At 53.2% G+C, this 19,468-nt stretch overlaps 1 protein-coding gene across 2 annotated transcripts; it reads left to right on the plus strand.

Annotated features, from left to right (window-relative positions):
• The first annotated feature begins 10,255 nt into the window (after positions 1-10,255).
• TWF2 (twinfilin actin binding protein 2) lies at positions 10,256-19,414 on the plus strand. 2 transcript variants are annotated; one of them, XM_019984855.2, is made up of 9 exons: positions 10,256-10,412; positions 13,647-13,724; positions 16,098-16,276; positions 16,679-16,774; positions 16,994-17,098; positions 17,236-17,361; positions 17,999-18,149; positions 18,293-18,414; positions 18,819-19,414. In XM_019984855.2, the coding sequence occupies exons 1-9, from the start codon at positions 10,388-10,390 to the stop codon at positions 18,984-18,986; spliced, it is 1,050 nt and encodes a 349-aa protein (XP_019840414.1). In that variant the 5' UTR covers positions 10,256-10,387; the 3' UTR covers positions 18,987-19,414. The 2 variants fall into 2 exon arrangements, with proteins under 2 accessions (XP_019840414.1, XP_019840415.1); XM_019984856.2 differs by lacking the exon at positions 10,256-10,412 and adding an exon at positions 14,071-14,204 and having other exon boundaries at positions 13,540-13,724; positions 16,103-16,276.
• Positions 19,415-19,468: the final 54 nt, after the last annotated feature.

A 19,468-nucleotide genomic window follows, 5' to 3' on the forward strand; every position in this document is an offset into this window, starting at 1 on the left:
TCACTCGCTTGGCCTGGCACCCTCCACTTTCAGACCGGGCTTGGTGGTCACCCTGGCCTTCCTTATCCTGAGCGTCCACTCCCACCCTCAAGGCCAAGTCTTGTAAACACTGTGCCTCCGATCAAGATGTCCTCTCTAGACAGACAGCAGGGGCCTCACTAGAGTGTTAAGTGACTGATGGGCAAACAGAATCCTTGGTCCCCAAAACAGCAACTAGTCAAGAGTTGAGACTTGTGACTAAGGGAAGTGAAAGACTTTCATCTGGGCTGGGGGCAAGATGTAAGCCTCTTGACTCCTGGCTGCCTACCACCATGGGGTCTGCAGCTGTGTCCCCCTTCACACCTGCATGTTAACAGTGCTTTGTCACCCTCTGCTGCTGAAGCCCAGCTTCCCATGCAGGACTGTTACTTCCATCTCAGAACAAGGACTCCTGAGGCCCACAGAGGGGAAGTGTCCTGACACCCAAAGCTGTGCTGTTTCCACTATGACAGTGCAGCTGACTCAGAGCCCCCACAGGGGATTTCTCTTCCCCTTTCCTCCTCTGGGAAGACAGGCCTGACCACTCAAAACCCCTGAGGCCCCACAACCCAGGGCCCTGGGGCAGGGGAGGGGGCGGGAGGGTGTGCTACAGGAGCAGTCCCTACCTTCGCTTCCATGCCTAAGCCCAGCACTTGCTCACTGGTCTTTACTTCCTCCTGGAGGCCAGCCCTGCCCCACTGGGAGTTCCCCCCACCCACAGAGTATGGTTCCTGGGGCAGGGGAGCTGTGCCCAACAAGCTGTCCCTCAAGTAACTCAGTTCCAGCTAGCCTGGAAGCTAATTTACTGCCAAGCTAAATTAGCCTGGGAGTTAATTTACTGTCCCCACTTGGTGTGTCAGACCCCAAGCAAGAGAAAAGCACTAATGGAAATGAGCTCACCTGTAGTGATGGGGAAGTCCTGGTGGACGATGCTTGAATCAGCCTTCAAAGGGGAAGGGGACAAAGAGAAGGCTTTCTAAAGGACACCTGAGCTACAACCTGTCATTGGGACAAAATGCACCAGTGACCCAGAGTGGGGCAAACCCAATTCTATCAGTGGGGTGACCGCCTCATCCCATCAGCCAATGGCTCATAGGCTTTTAAAGTCTAAAACCAGAGGCACCAATGCAAACAGTCTATTCCCCACACTTATCATCTCAGACTCCCCGGGTGGATGAAGATCCTGTTCTCTTAGGTGTATTCAGAGACACTCCTGGCAGCCAGGAGTCACAGGTGGTCTGTTGCCCACCTTAACTATTTTGAGTTTTCAGAGCCATGTAGAATCCGATGGCAATCCCATCTTCCCTGTTCCAAGGGGGCCTGAGCATTCCTCCAGTGCTACCCAGGCTTCTATGGTTCCATAGGCTCCCGGGAGCCTCTGCTCCTGTCTGGATCCCAAGACTGATTCTCTTGGTTTACTCTGTTATTTTGCTTCAGCAAAGTGGTGGGTATGTCTAAGAAAGGTTGACTGGATTCTGATCATTTTTCTGGGTCCTGGTAAGTCTGAAAGAGCTTGTATTCTGTCTTTGCTTTTTGTTTTTTAAAAATGTATTTGGCTGTGCCGGGTCTTAGTTGCACGTGTGGGATCTTCCTTGCAATGCGTGGGATCTAGTTCCTGGACCCCTGCATTGGGAGCATGGAGTCTTAACCACTGGACCATCAGAGAAGGGAAGTCCCTGCCTTTGCTTTTTATTTAATATTTCGGTCCAGAATTCTTTCTGACTGCTCTGTCATTGTTTTTTTGGCTGTTACTGCTGCTGAAATCCAGTACCCCATCACTCCCAGGACTTTGGAATGGCCCATGTCTGCCTTTTTCTGTCTCCAGAAGCCTCCAGGCTCTTCTGTGTCTAGTGTCTGAAGTTGTAGGTGAGGTTCCTTGGGGTGGGTCTGTCTTCATTTCTGGGTTGAGTCCTCCTGCTGCTGCTGCTGCTGCTAAGTCACTTCAGTCATGTCCAGCTCTGTGCGACCCCATAGACAGCAGCCCACCAGGCTCCTCCGTCCCTGGGATTCTCCAGGCAAGAACACTGGAGTGGGTTGCCATTTCCTTCTCCAGTGCAGGAAAGTGAAAAGTGAAAGTAGCAATTCCTCACTTTCCAATGACACCCTTCTCCCAACTGCTCGAGCGAACTCAAGCCTGCCCCCTCTGGCCAGAGACCTCTCCTCAGCTAACCCAGCTGGCCTGTGAGGGATAGAGGGCCATTTTTAGGCTGTGTTTGTTTGTTTGTTTTTTCCACTCACAATGAAAAGGCTTTTGTTGAATTCCATATCTGTTCTTAACAAGATTTTAGATTTAATTTAAAATATTTAATACATTTCATTATGACTCAGTTTCCTTCCCTGAAGTCAAACAATGGTGCTACTTTCTAGTGAATCCTTCCAGAGGTGTCAAGGGCATGCTGTGCACGTGCATGCAAAGCAAAACAAAACCACCTAAGACCAGGGACAACGAGTGCTGGAAGAATGTGGAGAAAAGGGAACTCTCATGTATTGTTGCTGGGAAGGTAAATTGGTGCAGCCACTATGGAGAACAGTATTCAGTTCAGTTCAGTTCAGTTGCTCAGTCGTGTCTGACTCTTTGCAACCCCATGAATCGCAGCACGCCAGGCCTCCCTGTCCATCACCAACTCCCAGAGTTCACTCAGACTCACATCCATCGAGTCAGTGATGCCATCCAGCCATCTCATCCTCTGTCGTCCCCTTCTCCTCCTGCCCTCAATCCCTCCCAGCATCAGGGTCTTTTCTAATGAGTCAACTCTTCGCATGAGGTGGCCAAAGTACTGGAGTTTCAGCTTTAGCATCATTCCTTCCAAAGAAATCCCAGGGCTGATCTCCTTCAGAATGGACTGGTTGGATCTCCTTGCAGTCCAAGGAACTCTCAAGAGTCTTCTCCAACACCACAGTTCAAAAGCATCAATTCTTCGGCACTCAGCTTTCTTCACAGTCCAACTCTCACATCCATACATGACCACTGGAAAAACCATAGCCTTGACTAGATGGACCTTTGTTGGCAAAGTAATGCCTCTGCTTTTGAATATGCTGTCTAGGTTGGTCGTAACTTTCCTTCCAAGGAGAACAGTATGGTGGTTCCTCAAAAAAACTAAAAATAGAACTACTGTATGACCCAGCAATTGTACTTCTTGATATTTATCTGAAGAAAACAAAATCACTACCTTAAAAAGCTATCTGCCCCACCATGTTTATTGCAGCATTATTTACAATAGCCAAGACATGGAAAAAAACGTGTGTCATCAATGAATGAATGGGTAAAAAAGACTGTATCTCTATGGTGGCTCAGATAGTAAAGAACCTGCCTGCAATGCAGGAGACCTGGGTTTGATCCCTGGGTCAGGAAGATACCCTGGAGAAGGTAATAGCAACCCACTCCACTATTCTTGCCTGGAGAATCCCAAGGACAGAGGAGCCTGGTGGGCTATATAGTCCGTGGGGTCACAAAGAGTTGGAGATATATATATATATATATATATATATATATATACACAAATGATAGGATACTCTACACTGTATCCTGCATGTGCAGTTTTCATAAAGATACCTTTATCTTTTCTTGCATCAGTTCTTCAAGAGCTGCCTTGTTCCTTGTGGGGGCTACCGAGCAGTCTCTGCAAACATGCAGACTTTATGTAGCTAGTCCCCCAGTGTGAACATTTGAATAGTTTTCTATTTTTTTGCTTTACAAGTTTTTTGTGTGGGCATATTGGTAGGATCAGTTCCTACTAACAGAATTGTGGCATCAAAGGCATTCATTGTTCACAGCAACACTATTCATAACAGCCAAAAGTTGGAAACAACCCAAGTTGTTCATCAGCTGGATGAATGGATGGACAAACAGTAGCACATATGCACAATGGAATACTATTCAGCCATAAAAAGAATGAAATGCTGATACACTGTACAAGGTAGATGAACCTGCAAAACATTATATTAAGAAGCTGGACACAAAAGGTCACATATTTTATGTTTCTAAGATGGTTGGATGGCATCACCAACACAATGGACATGAGTTTGAGCAAACTCCAGGATATAGTGAAGGACAGGGGAGCCTGGCGTGCTGCGTGCAGTCCATGGGGTCACCAAAGAGTCAGACACAACTGAGCGACTGAACAACGTATTAAATATCCAAAGTAAGTAAATCCATAGAAATAGAGAGGAGACTGATGGTTGCCAGGGGCTGAGAGTAGGGGAGAATTGGAAGTAACTGCTTAATGAATATAGAGTTTTATTTTGGAGTGATAAATAATGTTTTGGAATTAGATAGAGGTGGTGGTTGTACAACATACTGGACATACTGAATTGTTCAGTTTAAAATGGTTAATCTTTTAATGTATTATTTATTTCATCGTGCTGGACTTAGATGTGGCATGTGAACTCTCTAGTAAAAGCTCAGGCTTTTACTAGTTGTGGCGACCGGGGGCTACTCTTCACTGCAGGCTTCCCGTTGCAGTGGCTTCTCCTGTTTCAGAGCACAGACTCCAGGTGGGGGTTGGTGGTGTGGTGGTGGTGGTATTCAGTAGTTGTGGCACTCAGGCTCAGCTGCCCTGAAACATGTGAGGATCTTCCCAGAGCAGGGATCAGACCCATGTCCCATGCACTGGCAAGTGGATTCATTAACCACTGAACCACCAAGGAGGTCCCTTTAGGGTTTGCTTGTTTTAATTAGATAATTTGGCTTCTCTTGAGTCTGTAGCATGCAGGATCTTCCATTGCAATGCGTGGGCTCTCTAATTGTGGTGCACAGGCTCAGTATAAAATGGTTAATTTTATGTTATGTGAATTTCACAATTTAAAAGAAAAAGGGGGAGAGGGAATACATGTAATAATTTGTAGATATTGTCCTACACAAAGGTGGCACCAATCAGCCTATTTCCTCATCCTTTGACCATTGCAGTTTTGTAATAAAGTTTTTAATTTTTACCTAAGGGCTTTCCAGGTGGCGCTAGTGGTAAAGAATTCATTTGTCAATGCAGGAGATGCAGGAGTTGTGGGTTCCATTCCTGGATTGGGAAGATCCCCTGGAGGAGGGCATGACAACCCACTCCAGTATTCTTGTCTGGAAAATTCCATGGACAGAGGAGGCTGCTGGGCTACAGTCCATGGGGTCTCAAGGAGCTCGACACGACTGAGCAACTGAACAGACATACCTTTAATTTTTACCTATAAGTAAAAAATATGCAAGTCTAGTTTGACTTTCACTTAATAGGAGAAGATAACCAACTTTTCACAGATTTGAGAGACATTATTTGCAGTTCATTTCCTATAGATGGTCTTTTTGTATCCTGTGCCCAGTCTTCTTACTGAGCTATTGGTCTTTTTCTTATTGATGTATGAGAGTTCTTTATATATAAAAGAAATAAACTCTTTATTTTGAAATGATTTGCAAGTATATTATTTGTAGTCGGTTACAATTTTATGTGATATTAAATGGTTTGCCTTGGAAACGAACAGAGATCATTCTGTCATTTTTGAGATTCCATCCAAGTACTGCATTTCAGACTCTTCTGTTGACCATGATGGGGACTCCATTTCTTCTAAGGGATTCCTGCCCACAGTAGTAGATATAACGGTCATCAGAGTTAAATTCACCCATTCCAGTCCATTTTAGTTTGCTGATTCCTAGAATGTCGACGTTCACTCTTGCCATCTCCTGTTTGACCAGTTCCAATTTGCCTTGATTCATGGACCTAACATTCCAGGTTCCTATGCAATATTGCTCTTTACAGCATTGGACCTTGCTTCTATCACCAGTCACATCCACAACTGGGTATGGTTTTTGCTTTGGCCTCCATCCCTTCATTCTTTCTGGAGTTTCTATCTCCTGTAGTATATTGGGCACCTACTGACCAATTGGGGGGTTCCTCTTTCAGTATCCTATCATTTTGCCTTTTCATACTGTTCATGGGGTTCTCAAGGCAAGAATACTGAAGTGGTTTGCCATTCCCTTCTCCAGTGGACCACATTCTGTCAGACCTCTCCACCATGACCCGCTCATCTTGGGTGGCCCCACACGGCATGGCTTAGTTTCATTGAGTTAGACAAGGCTGTGGTCCATGTGATCAGATTGGCTAGTTTTCTGTGATTATGGTTTCAGTGTGTCTGCCCTCTGATGCCCTCTTGCAACATCTACCGTCTTACTTGGGTTTCTCTTACATTGAACGTGGGGTACCTCTTCACGGCTGCTCCAGCAAAGCGCAGCCGCTGCTCCTTATCTTGGATGAGGTTGCCCCTCCTGACCTTAAACGTGGAGTAGCTGCTCTCAGCCCTCTTGCGCCTGTGCAGCTGCCACTCCCTGGACGTGGGATAGCTCCTCTTGGCCGCCGCCCCTGACCTCGGGCATGGGGTAGCTCCTCTCAGCCACCGCCCCTGTATATTGTCACCCTGCTTATTTAACTTCTATGCAGAGTACATCATGAGAAACACGGGGCTGGAAGAAGCACAAGCTGGAATTAAGATTGCTGGGAGAAATATTAATAAACTCAGATATGCAGATGACACCACCCTTATGGCAGAAAGTGAAGAGGAACTAAAAAGCCTCTTGATGAAAGTGAAAGAGGAGAGTGAAAAAGTTGCCTTAAAGCTCAACATTCAGAAAACGAAGATCATGGCATCCGGTCCCACCACTTCATGGGAAATAGATGGGGAAACAGTGGAAACAGTGTCAGACTTTCTTTTTTGGGGCTCCAAAATCACTGCAGATGGTGATTGCAGCCATGAAATTAAGATGCTTACTCCTTGGAAGGAAAGTTATGACCAACCTAGATAGCATATTCAAAAGCAGAGATATTACTTGGTCAACAAAGGTCCGTCTAGTCAAGGCTACGGTTTTTCCAGTGGTGAATGTATGGATGTGAGAGTTGGACTGTGAAGAAAGCTGAGTGCCGAAGAATTGATGCTTTTGAACTGTGGTGTTGGAGAAGACTCTTGAGAGTTCCTTGGACTGCAAGGAGATCCAACCAGTCCATCCTAAAAGAGACCAGTCCTGGGTGTTCATTGGTAGGACTGATGCTGAGGCTGAAACTCCAATACTTTGGCCACCTCATGTGAAGAGTTGACTCATTGGAAAAGACCCTGATGCTGGGAGGGATTGGGGGCAGGAGGAGAAGGGGACGACAGAGGATGAGATGGCTGGATGGCATCACCGACTCAATGGACATGAGTTTGGGTGAACTCCAGGAGTTGGTGATGGACAGGGAGGCCTGGCGTGCTGAGATTCATGGGGTCACAAAGAGTCAGATATGACTGAGCGACTGAACTGAAATGAACTGAACAGTTTTATGTTTCTGTTTTTATTTTGACTGTGGGTTTTTCTATATAGACTTTTTCTTCCTTTTTAAAAACTTGTTACAATGTTGTATTGGTTTCTGCCATACATACAACTCGAATCAGCCATAATACAATTTTTATTTTTAGTGTAAATGAATTTTTTTTCTCTTATGGTTTCTAGGTTTGGTAACATACCAGGAGGACTTCTCCATTCCAAGATTTTACAATCTCCTCCCTTTGTTTCAGTAATTTTATATTAACGTGTGTTAGTCGCTCAGTCGGAGAAAGCAATGGCACCCCACTCCAGTACTCTTTCGTGGAAAATCCTATGGACGGAGGAGCCTGGTAGGCTGCAGTCCATGGGGTCGCTATGAGTCAGACACGATTGAGTGACTTCACTTTCACTTTTCACTTTCCTGCATTGGAGAAGGAAATGGCAACCCACTCCAGTGTTCTTGCCTGGAGAATCCCAGGGATGGAGGAGCCTGGTGGGCTGCCATCTATGGGGTCGCACAGAGTCGGACACGACTGAAGCGACTTAGCAGCAGCAGCAGCAGTCGCTCAGTTGTGTCCAACTCTTTGTGACCCATAGACAGTAATCTGCCAGGCTCCTCTGTCCATGGGATTTCCCAGGTAAGAATACTGGAGAGGATTGCCATTTCCTTTTCCAGGGGATCTTCTTGACCCATGGATTGAACCCAGGTCTTCTGCATTGCAGGCAGATTCTTTACTGCCTGAGCCACCAAGAAGTCCTTTATATTAATAGTTCACTTAAAAAAATTTTTTTTTTTTTTAATCTTTGACTCATCTGAAAAAAAATACATTCAAATAATTTCAATGGCTGACTCTGTGTTGAGAAACATCGGCAAGAAAGGAGCAACCAACCTGTTCCTGGACACCCTGATCATCCCTGGGCTCGTGTGAGGAGCTGCGTGCAGCTTTCTCATCTTTCTGTCTGAAACCAGATCTCAGCTAGAGATGGAGTCTGTTTGGATGCTCCACTGTTCCCTGGGCTCCTGGCTTGCATCACAGGCTCTGAAACTGAGCAGGACTGAGCCACAATCCCATTCTCTCAGGAAGTTCCTTTCTCTGGTTTAACTCTTTTCACTCAGGTGTGAGACAGTGATGGAGGCCGTGGGGGCCACTGCCCAGAAGGATTTCTCATCCTTTGTCCTAATTTCTAGAGTAAAGGAAACTTAGGTTCTTGGGGAACACTCACTGCCTGGTGACTTGGATCAAATCACTTTATTTCTCCAAACCTCAGATTCTAAATGTGTAAGGAGACAGTAACACCTACCCTGTAGGACTGTCGTGAGTATTAAGTAAATGTGCCCTGCCATAGTAACTGTGCAACACACAGACTCACAGTTCATTCAGACTTTTTTTTTTTTTTTTGGCAAATATTATTGGGGACCCACTAATCCTGGGCACTGTTGGGAATAGAGCAGTGTTGGGGATAGAGCAAGGGCAAAAACTTAACGACTGGTGGGAGGAAGACAATAAAGAAATAAGCAAGTAAATGTTAAGTAGTGATAAAAACAAAGAGAATGATGCAGGGTGGGGCCAACCAGGTAGCAGGGGAGACCTTGATGTTAAGACAGCCATGTAGTTCATCTAGTGATGGGACATTTTAATAGGGAACAGAACCCTATTATTTTTTTAATTAATCTGTTTTCTTGGTTAATTCCTGTTTCCAAGAGGTTGAGGTTCTTATGGTTCTGTGGAGCTGCCAAGTGTTCTTGTGGAGGGAGGCAGGTCTGAGAGCTGATATAACCAGAGTCTCGGTGTTGCTGGCCTCAGTGGGCTGTGAGAGAGCTGGGGGCACTTGCCTATGAACTGTTCTCCCCACAGCTGGTTTCACTGTCACAAGTGGTTTTTAGGTTCCATAGTAAGTGCTGAAGTGGTCATGGTGAGCTCACTGCACAGGCCCAGTCCTCGGGGTGTGCACAGGAAGATGAATAAGAAAAAACCTTTCATTTTGTGTGTGCTGGAGAAACCCAGGGTGTGGGGCACACAGAGGAGGGCTCAATGCTGCCTAGTTAGGGTGAGGTAGGGACAGGGGGCAGGGAGCTCAAGCTGAGGCCTGATACCAGGCAGGCCACATACTCCATCACCAACTCTCAGCAACCCCAGGCCTCAAAGCCTTTCTAACCTTCCCAACCAAAGTCCCAGTACAGGCTCTGATTGGACAGACTGTCCAATCATGTGCTCACCCTGACTCAATCACAGTGGCCTGGAAGATACATTCTGTTGGTAACCAGCAGGCAGGGGCTGATGTCAGAGAAGGCAACGCTCATGGCTATGGAGTCAGAAGTTGATTAGGAGTTGGGAAGTTTCTCAGACTCACCAAACTCGGACCCTCTTTGCACATGCAATTTCCTCTTCTCGGAAAACTTTTCCCTTGCTCTACCAGGCTTTCCTCCATGTCTCCACTCAAATTTCACCTCCTCCTGAGGGTCCCTTGCTCTCTGCACAGGGTGCTCACTGCCACAGACTCCGTTCATTTGCTGACTGCCCAGTAGAAGGTCTGTCTGGGCTCCCACTGCTAGGGCAGGGCCGGCGGGTCGAGCCGCCTCGAGGAGCGCAGACCCCACAGGAGGTGCTCAAGAAACGTCTCAGAGGAAAGGGATGCCACTCAAACACACGCCTCCACCCCCTTCAAGGCCACAAATTGGGGTAAGCGCGGATCCCTCATCTGCAAACCCACCTGGCTGGGACTCACGGGCACGCCCCAGCGCCAGGCCACTCGGTTCCGGGTGCACAGACACACACGCTCAGCTATACGCTGGACCTGTTTTCGGTCACAGACGGCACGCGCAAGCGCGCGTGCAATCCGATCGATTCCCAGTCTTAGGCGCACCCGGAACCAAGCGCCCACTATGCGCACGCGCGGCCCGGAGTCCCCGCCCCTCGCCCGTCAGGGGCGGGGCGCTCTGGAGGCGGGTCCTGCGGCACCGCCCGGGAAGCTGCGCGAGTCTGGGCGGCCGCCACCACATCCTCCTCCTTCCTCTCCTTCGAGTGCAAGCGAGCCAAGCCGGGCCGGGGCCAAGCCGAGGGCTCCGAGGGCGCGGGCGGAGCGGGTCACGGAGTCATGGCGCATCAGACCGGCATCCACGGTGAGGACGGATGGCGAACAGTCAGGGGGCCGAGGGTCTCTGCTCGCGGCTGCAGCCCCTCCCTGGCTGTCGGGCCCCTCTTTCCTCTCCCGGCATCAGCCTGGGGAAGCTTCCTGTTTTCTTTTGCAGCCGCGAGTCGCCTGGGGTGGTCATTTCTTGGTGGAATGCGGACTTACTGTGCATAGTTGAGGGTGGGTGTACGTGCAGGCGCGCAGCTGGGGTGGAAGCGTCTGTGTTCCCATCTGGGGGTGGATGTGCCTGTGTGTGCCCATCTATTAGCACGCAGGGTGGGTGTACCCGGATGTTCACATCTGAGGGAGTCTGCACGCATGTGCACTAGTCTTGTGGGTACAGCCCTATGTATGCACATCTGGATCTGACTGCTTGTGTACATCGAGCGCACCTGCACTAATGGCTGATTGGACACTGTCGGCTGGAATCATCTTCAGACGATGACGGAATCACCATGATCAGTGTTTCGTGACTGTGTGCACATATCTGGGGGTGTCTGTGTGCGTGTGCACAATCTGGGTGCCTTTCAGTGTTCATTCGATTCAATGCATGCACAGTATGGCTCCTATTGGCTGTGTCTGTGTGAGGAGGGGGTCCTGACCTTTTGGCTCCTCCCCAGACCCTCACAAACTAGGCTGGCAAAACCTTGGGACAGGTGTTTTCTGTCAGTCTGACCTTGACCTCTGATCTCCCTGCCATTTTCCACTCTGATCTCCTGAGTCTGCCCTAGTCAGGGTTGGAAGGTCCCAGCTCCAGGCTGGAGGCAAGGAAGAAGGTTCTGACCTAGAGATTCCAGGCCAGGTCCTCCACCCCAGAGCCCAGAGCATCCTCCTCCTCCCGCAAGGGTCCGATTCCTCCTTCCACAGGACAGGGAAGAAGCAGTGGCCAGGAGCCAGGTGTCCTGACCCTATCTGGACCTCAGTGTCCCCCTGTGTCACTGGCCTGGGAGGGCTGCCTGGCCTGTGGGAAAGGCCCAGGTTGCTTGCCCAGAAGCCCGGTGGTTTGGCCCTCAGCCATTCCTCCCACCACACCAGGATCCCCTGCCCGGGGCCATCACCATCGACCAACCTGACCACCTGGATCTCTGCTTGCGGTTGTGGCCGCTTGGTGGCTGGCCCTGACCGGGTTTCCCTGGCCACGCCCCATAGGACCAGAAAAAGCAGGAGCCTGGGTCTGGGCCAGGGCTCTCCAAGAAGAGCTGGAGGGGCGGCTTCATGACTCAGCCCCACGGAAGGGAACAACCCCTCACCAGACCTGCCCCTTCCTTCCCCTTTGTCTGATTATTGCTGCTGCCTCAAACTAGGAGGGGATTAGAGGTTAGGGCTCCACTGCCCTAACATGGGCACATGCTGGGCTGACTGGTCCTGTGGCCTGGGCCCTCCTTCACTCCTTCATTTCCCTTTACTGAGATCAGCCTGCCTAGGGAAATCTGGCAGCCCTCCTTCCGCCTGGGAGCAGCCCACCCCTTCCCATTTCTGGCCTGGGGAGGTGGCAGGAGAGATCACCGTGGATGCCTGGGTGCCAGTCCCTATCCACTGCCTCACAGCAGGCAGGAGAGGGCTGTAACCTGAGGCTGACTGGGAGAGGGTGGGAGGCAAGGCAGCAGGAGTGCGGGTGGGGGGCATGAATCTTTGATGATAGAGGCTCAGGTGTCCCAGGCCTGGCCTCTGGATTATTGATGGTGGCTGAGGAGACATGGAGGGCGGTGTGTCTTCCGCTACTGGGGTGTCACTTTGTCCTGGTAACACTAGAAGGGGTGTGTCAGCCTCTCCCTTGGGGAAGGTCTGAGCAGGTAATAGCCTGCCCTGCTGTCATCGCAGTAATAAAAATGAATAATTGTTATTAGGACAGGCTCTAATGCTGTGGGAGGTATTAACTCCATCTTACAGAGAAGTTTGAGGTTCAGTGAGGTCAGAGGTCATATACATCTGGTGGAACCTCAGGCCTGGAGTCCACTGAGGGGCAGATCTGTCCTGGCTCAGTGGGGCTATGTCTCCATACCATGCTGCTGTCAACCCCAAGGGCCTGCCCGGCTTAGCTGCAGTTCCACCCACCCTGTGGCTTTGGAAGGTGGGACACAGTGCCGCCCTGTGAATCATGCGCACGGTCACCCTGCATGATGGGCACCTGAGGACATGACCAGAGTTTGTTTTCCTAAAGGCCCCCCCCGCACCCACCCTCGAGCTGCCAGTCGGGCCCTATAAATATTCTCTGACCTCAACCCTCCAGCTGTGTTCCCACACAATTCTCCTGACCCCTGGGCAGCCCCAAGGTCATGCTGGCCTGGCCCTGTGCAGCCCTCTGGAGACCCAAGTAGGTCCTTCCCAATTTGGACCTTTGCTCCCCCATCTGAACCACCAGTGAATCTGAGATTTCCACATTTCCCTAGCTCTGACCATGATCCTCTCCTCTGCAGCTGTGTTCCTGGTCATTGGCTGTCACTTTTTGGCTCTGTGGCTCAGGGACCACAATCAGGGTCTGTTTTGGAGAGTCCCTGAGAGTCACTCCTCTTCCTGGCTGCCTGGGGGTGGAGGTTTATCGCCCCCTGGCAGGACTGAGCCAGGGCTGGCCTGGCTCTTCAGGGCCTCCCAGCATGAGGCAGCCTGGCTGGGGGATGGGGCTGGGCGTGTGTGTGTGTGTGTGTGTGTGTATGCGTGTGTGCGCAGCAGTGTGTACCTCTGTGTTTCTGTGTACAGCCACTTGCCTGCACACATTTGTTAGCCATGCTCTGCATTTGCCTGTGTCTGAATTTATTAGCAACCTGGGGACTGTATCCATGTGTGTGTGTGTGTGTATGTGTGAATAAACATAGTGGTCAATGCATGTTGGGGGCTCCTGTAATTTTGTCTGTGGATATGAGGATGCTGGGTGTGTCCCAGGCTAGCCCTGTGCTGGGCCTTCTTGGGGTGCAGGGAACAGGTGGGAGTTGTTCATTCTGGCTGGCTTGGCCTATCCCATTCCCGGGTGGGCTGTCTCCTCTCCATGTGCCCTGTCAACAGAGCCATCCCAGCCAGCAGGCTGCCTGCCTGCCACCTCTGCTGGCTAAATTTGGGAGCTTGCGTTCAGCAGCCGTGTCAGGTTCCCAGTCACATGGGGGACCGTATATAATCTGGCTCCCAGCTCCGCCACCAGACCCCCAGGACAGAGCAAGCCCCGAGTGTGTCCCTGCCCACGCTGTTCCCTGTGCCTGCTCAGCGCCCACCATGTTTCTTGTTCTTGTAGCCACCGAAGAGCTGAAGGAGTTCTTTGCCAAGGCGAGGGCTGGCTCTGTGCGACTCATCAAAGTTGTCATTGAGGACGGTGAGTGCTTCCTGTGAGCAAGAGGACAGACTGGTGGCTGGACCCTACTGCTCCTCTGGGAGGTGGGGGGAATGTTGTCCTTCAGCCCCTCAGTATCCCATCTGGAAATGAGAGGTGCCTTGTAGGAGAGCCTTGGTGGTGGGCATGGTCCTTACGCCTGTTACACAGGAGCTGGGGACATAGCAAGGAGAGCCCTGCCCAGGGGTCCTGCCGAGCCTTTCCAGAGGCTCTGTAGTCATCTGCTGGCCTAGTCAGGGGGCGGGGCAGGGCAGGGTCGCAGGGGATGAGTAAGGCCAGGCACTGCCCTCGGTGTCTAGTGCTGTTTACCTCCCTGGGTGGTCGACAGGCCTGGCCTCACTTGACTGCTGACTGGGGAAGATGCCTAAGGAGAAGCCGGAGCCCTATTCAGGGGGACTGCCCTCGCTGTGGGGAGAAGGAACTTGTGTCGGTCTCTTTGAGAGCAGGACCAAGGAATTCCAGGTTTGGCTGGGCCATGACTTGAACCTGGGGCACCTGAGGCTTCCATAAGGGGTGGTGCTAGAGGTTTAGGGCTTAGAGTGTGAGTGAGCTTGAGCTGAGGCCTAAAGTGGGGAGGGAATTTGGGGAGGCAGAGGATTAGACTGAGGCTTGGGGAGCTCTGGGTAGGTAAGTCCTGGGGTACAGGGCTGTCCCTGGAGGTGAGGAGTACAGACTCTAGAACTGGGAATGGGCTCCGCCATCTGTGGGATTTTCCAGGCAAGAGTACTGCAGTGGGGCGCCATCGCCTTCTCCGGGGAGTGGGCCAGGCCCCCACAAATCCTTCCAGCCCTTCTTGATAGCCATGCAGTAGTGGGCCCTTCTGGGTGCCTCCTGAATGGGCTTGGTGCCCAGCTGACTGTTCACATGCTGAATTGGGTCAAAGCTGGGTCTGCCCAGACCGAGAATTCACCCAGGCTTTAGAGCTAGAGCTCTGCTGGATGGTGTCCAGGGTCCCCAAATTCAGATGCCCTCAGAGGCCGGGTCGGGGATATGGGGGTAGGTCAGTCCCCTGCACCCCTCCAAAGAGATGAACTCATGGACCCCAGACCTCAGCCTTCCCTGTCACCTCCCAGACAGAACATCCCTGAGACATTGAGCAGGAGGAGTCTCTCAGTGGGCCCTTATCTGCACTCTGCTGTTGGGCATCTGGGAGCCCCAGAGGATCCAGGCCTCCTGCCGACAGCCTATCTGAGTGTGGCTTGATCTTCCTGATTTTTCTAGAAGAGCCAGGAATTCCACTTGTTACATCAGACTTTCCAGTTTGAAAAATGTTGGCAACAAATTAAACAATTTTGGCAATGCTGTTGCCCAGCCGCCGCCCGCCCCGCCCGCCCCCGCCTTCCCCAGCCTTGGTCAGCCCGTGACTGCTGGTTTTCAGCCTTGATCAGCCTGTGACTGCTGGTTTTCAGCCTTGATCTATCTGAGTTCTGGGAGGATAGGTGAAGAGGCCAAGGCCAGAGGGAGGTGGATGGGCTGGCAGGCCCGGCCTGTAGGCGCTCTTGGATACCCAGCCCTTTGCCCCCATCAGGGGGGCTTGGTGCTCAGGTGCTGGTACCCTCAGGCCAGGTGGTAGTTGTCCACTTACCCCAGTTCTTCCTCCAGCCTGGGCCTGTGCATACATGGGCTGGTGTTTGGTGCCACACCAAGACGCCTGGTGGGGGTTGGTGGGTCAAGTGTGTGTCCATTCAGCCACTTTGCGCCAGCCAGGAAGGCGGCAGGACTGGTCAGCCCTGGGTATTAAGAGGTTGGCTGCTTTTGATTGGTTACTTTTGGGGAAGGGGACTACAGCTGGTGGAGGGCAGCAGGGTACCTGTTTCTGCAGTGTCTGGTGGGAGCCCCTGTCTCCCTCTTTCCCACAAGCCTTTTTGCCTGCAGGGGCCTGAGGCTGTGACAGTACTTCAAACAGCATTCTGTTTGAGTTCATTCTGAGAATAGTGTGCCGGGGGGTCTGCTGGAGCCCCAGGCTGAGGGAGGAGGGGGCCGGAGGCACAGTTGGGCCGTCCACTGGGTATATTCCAGTGGGGTGAGGGGTGTGGGTATCTGTAAGAGGCTGCGTTGTTGGTGGCTGTGGGTACACAGCTGCATGTCTTGGTGTGGTTGTCTGTATTGGGTCATCTGTTGGCATGTTCTCGAGGCCACATGTGCGTTGTGTGTGTGTGTAGAGGGAGCAGCCTCGGGCTGGCAGCTCTGCGCCCTCAATCATTCATTCACTCACACACTGATTGAGTCACAGGCTTCAGGGGAAGGCAGGGAGGGTGGTCAGTGGGTCTGAGTCACCTCCAGAGGCCAAGGCCCACAGTGAGAGGTGGCTGTGGGACATGGCTACTCCTTGGCTCACCTGGCCTCTGCCCCCAGAACAGCTCGTGCTGGGCGCCTTTCGGGAGCTGGTGGGCTGCTGGGACCAGGACTATGACGGGGCCGTTCTGCCGCTGCTGGATGCCCAACAGCCTTGCTACCTGCTCTACCGCCTGGACTCGCAGAATGCCCAGGGCTTCGAGTGGCTCTTCCTCGCCTGGTCACCTGATAATTCCCCCGTGAGTCGTCGGAACTCCTGCCCAGCCGAGGGATCGGAGGAGGAGGGGAAGCTGGGTCTGATCAAGATAACGTGGCGCTGCCCTGGGGAGTCTAAAGCGGGAGATATCAGATCCTGCTCTAGGGAGTATGAATGAGGGAGGGACAAGGTCCTGCACTTGGAGCCTGGCATCTCAGAGCTTCCCCGCCCTGTCAGCCTGGCTCTGAGAGGCAAAGGTTGCGCTGGGTGAGGGTTCCCTCTGCTGTCCAGACCACCCTACTGCAGCCTCGCCTTCGTGCTGCGCCCTCTGCCGGGTGAGTGGGCACAATGAGGGGACTTGGTCCCCACCCAGAGGCTCATGCCTGCTCCTGGACAGGCAGCCCTGCCTGGAGAGAAGTCTCATGGCTTGGCCCCTGCCCTTCAGGTGCGGCTGAAGATGCTATATGCAGCCACACGGGCCACAGTGAAGAAGGAGTTTGGAGGCGGCCACATCAAGGATGAGCTGTTCGGGACTGTGAAGGTAGCCGCACCCTACACCCTACCACCCCAGACCAGGACCCCACCAGACTAGGGTCACGGGCCCACAGAAGGTGGGATGCTATGCAGGGTTACAGAGCAAGTGGGTGCCAGGGGATGAGTAGGGAGGGCTGGGAGAGTCCTAGGTCTGCAAGCTGGGGTGCTCAGTGGGCTTCTGCCAGCCCATCCTAAGGTGCTCACTTACGCTGCATCCACTGGCCAGGATGACCTCTCCTTTGCCGGGTACCAGAAGCACCTGTCGTCCTGTGCAGCGCCTGCCCCACTGACCTCGGCTGAAAGAGAACTCCAGCAGATCCGTATTAACGAGGTGGGCACGCTGGGCAGAAGTCCCAGCCCAAGGCCTCCAGGTCAAGTCAGGCCCCACTGGCTGAGCCTGCACTCCCCATGTGGCTATCCCCTGGTGTGGGCAGGTGAGGGCCTCACTCACTGTTCACCTGTCCCCAGGTGAAGACAGAGATCAGCGTGGAGAGCAAACACCAGACCTTGCAGGGCCTGGCCTTCCCCCTGCAGCCGCAGGCCCAACGGGCACTTCAGCAGCTCAGACAGAAGACGATCAACTACATCCAGCTGGTAGGTGCTGGTTCCCTGCCCCAGGCGCACACTTGGGGTACACTGTACCCCACCTGCTCCTGCCCCGACGCATGAGCTCGCTTCAGCTTACCCTTGTACCCATGGGAACAGGCTGCCCCCATGCCTGCCTGCCTCCTGCAGTTGCCGTGTGTAGTGACTACAGTCTGTTCCCGCAGGGGCGCCTGCCACACTGCCCCTCATTCCACCCTCCATGCTGCGTGCACACGTCACCCTTGGCTCCCCCCTCAGCCCTGAACCCCTTCCTGTCCCAGACTCCCTCTGTAGCCCCACTGATCACCCGCCTTTCCCCAGCCAGTGCCTCAGTGGTTCAGCCTTCCCCCTTTCAGAGTGGCTCTTCCATCATGAGGATGGGCTGGCCCAGGGATGCTGCCTCCCTGAGGTCAAGGCCTTTGCCCCTGACCTGTCCATCGTCCTTGGTGGGACTTCCTTCTCTAGCAGAGTGTTCAAAGGGGCAGAGTTCGGCCTGGGCTCAGGAGTGGCCTCTTCAGAGTCGGGGAGGGGAGCCCTGGGAGAGGAGCTGACAGCGGCTTCCCACCTTGGGGAATTCTTGTCAGGGAGGGTGGGCCTGGGCCCTCGCCCGCACGGTGCCCTCACATCTCCTGCTGCCCCTCGGCAGAAGCTGGACCTGGAGCGGGAGACTATCGAGCTGGTGCACACAGAGCCCACGGACGTGGCCCAGCTGCCGTCCCGAGTGCCCCGAGACGCCGCCCGCTACCACTTCTTCCTCTACAAGCACACCCACGAGGGTGACCCCCTGGAGTCTGTGGGTGAGTGGCCATGGCGGGACTCCCACTGCTCAAGTGGCTGGGCAGGAGCCATGATGGCCCACGGCTGGGCGGGCCGCCTGCAGGGACTGTGGGGGTGGCAGGAGTGCCAGGCCCGCCTCAGCTCACCTCCCCATCCCCCGCAGTGTTCATCTACTCCATGCCCGGCTACAAGTGCAGCATCAAGGAGCGCATGCTCTACTCCAGCTGCAAGAGCCGCCTCCTCGACTCCGTGGAGCAGGACTTCCAGCTGGAGATCGCCAAGAAGGTGGGTGCTGTTCCCTCGGGCCCTGTCACCACCCCTTATGTTGGATGTCAGGGTCCTGAGACAATGGCAGAGCAGGGGGCATTGCTGCCCTGTTGGATGGAGGGGGAGACTGAGACCCAAGGGGTCTTGTGTGTCGCTGATGGCCTGGACAAGCCCCAGCTGTGACACCCGTGTCTCTCCTTTCCCTGAGTTTGGAAGGCAGGTGGAAGGTGACAAGGCCTTCCACCAGCAGGCCCCCAGCTCTGTGCTCCTGGGGGTGGCATTTCATGTGGGCATCTGGGAGGACACCCTAGGGCTGGAGAGCAAGAGATCCAAGGGGTGCTCCAGGAGTGGGGGTGACTGAGGGTGGTGTGTGTCAGGGCCCTGCACCCTCGGAGTGACCAACCATGCCTTGCCCTGCACAGATCGAGATTGGTGATGGGGCGGAGCTGACGGCTGACTTCCTCTACGACGAGGTGCACCCCAAGCAGCACCTCGCCAAACGGGCCTTCGCCAAGCCCAGGGGCCCCGAGGGCAAGCGGGGCCACAAGCGCCTCATCCGTGGCCCCGGTGAGAATGGGGATGACAGCTAGGTGGTGGGACCTGAGCCCTGCTGGCGTGTGGAACTGTGGGGCTGCCCCCACCCCACCCCCACGGCCACCTCCCTCCTTGCAGCCGGGCTCTGGGGTGGGGGTTGCCTCCTATGGGTAGGAGGACTGGTAACTGAACATCCTTGCAGCTTCCGAGGGCCCCTGGGGTGCTGTGACCCTCCCCCACTGCTGTCCCTGTCTATCATCCCTGTGCCCAGGGCATCTGGGGACCCTGCTCGGCTGGTTCAACGGGCTGCGTGGGGGGACTGGCGTGAACCAAGCCCCCAGGGGAACTAAGATTAGGGCCCCAGCATGGCCCAGAACCCTTTGGCCACAAGGGGTGAGGTCATTTGGGGCTGGGGCAGGGGGTCACCGCAGGACGAGATGGTTGAATGCTGTATTTTTTAAAGAATAAAATATTTTTAAATCAACAGCTGAGTTTGGCCCTGAGGGACCACCTCTGGCCCTGGGTATGGGGAGGCCCT

This window comes from Bos indicus, chromosome 22 (genome assembly GCF_029378745.1).
Source record: "Bos indicus isolate NIAB-ARS_2022 breed Sahiwal x Tharparkar chromosome 22, NIAB-ARS_B.indTharparkar_mat_pri_1.0, whole genome shotgun sequence".
NCBI lineage: Eukaryota > Metazoa > Chordata > Mammalia > Artiodactyla > Bovidae > Bos > Bos indicus.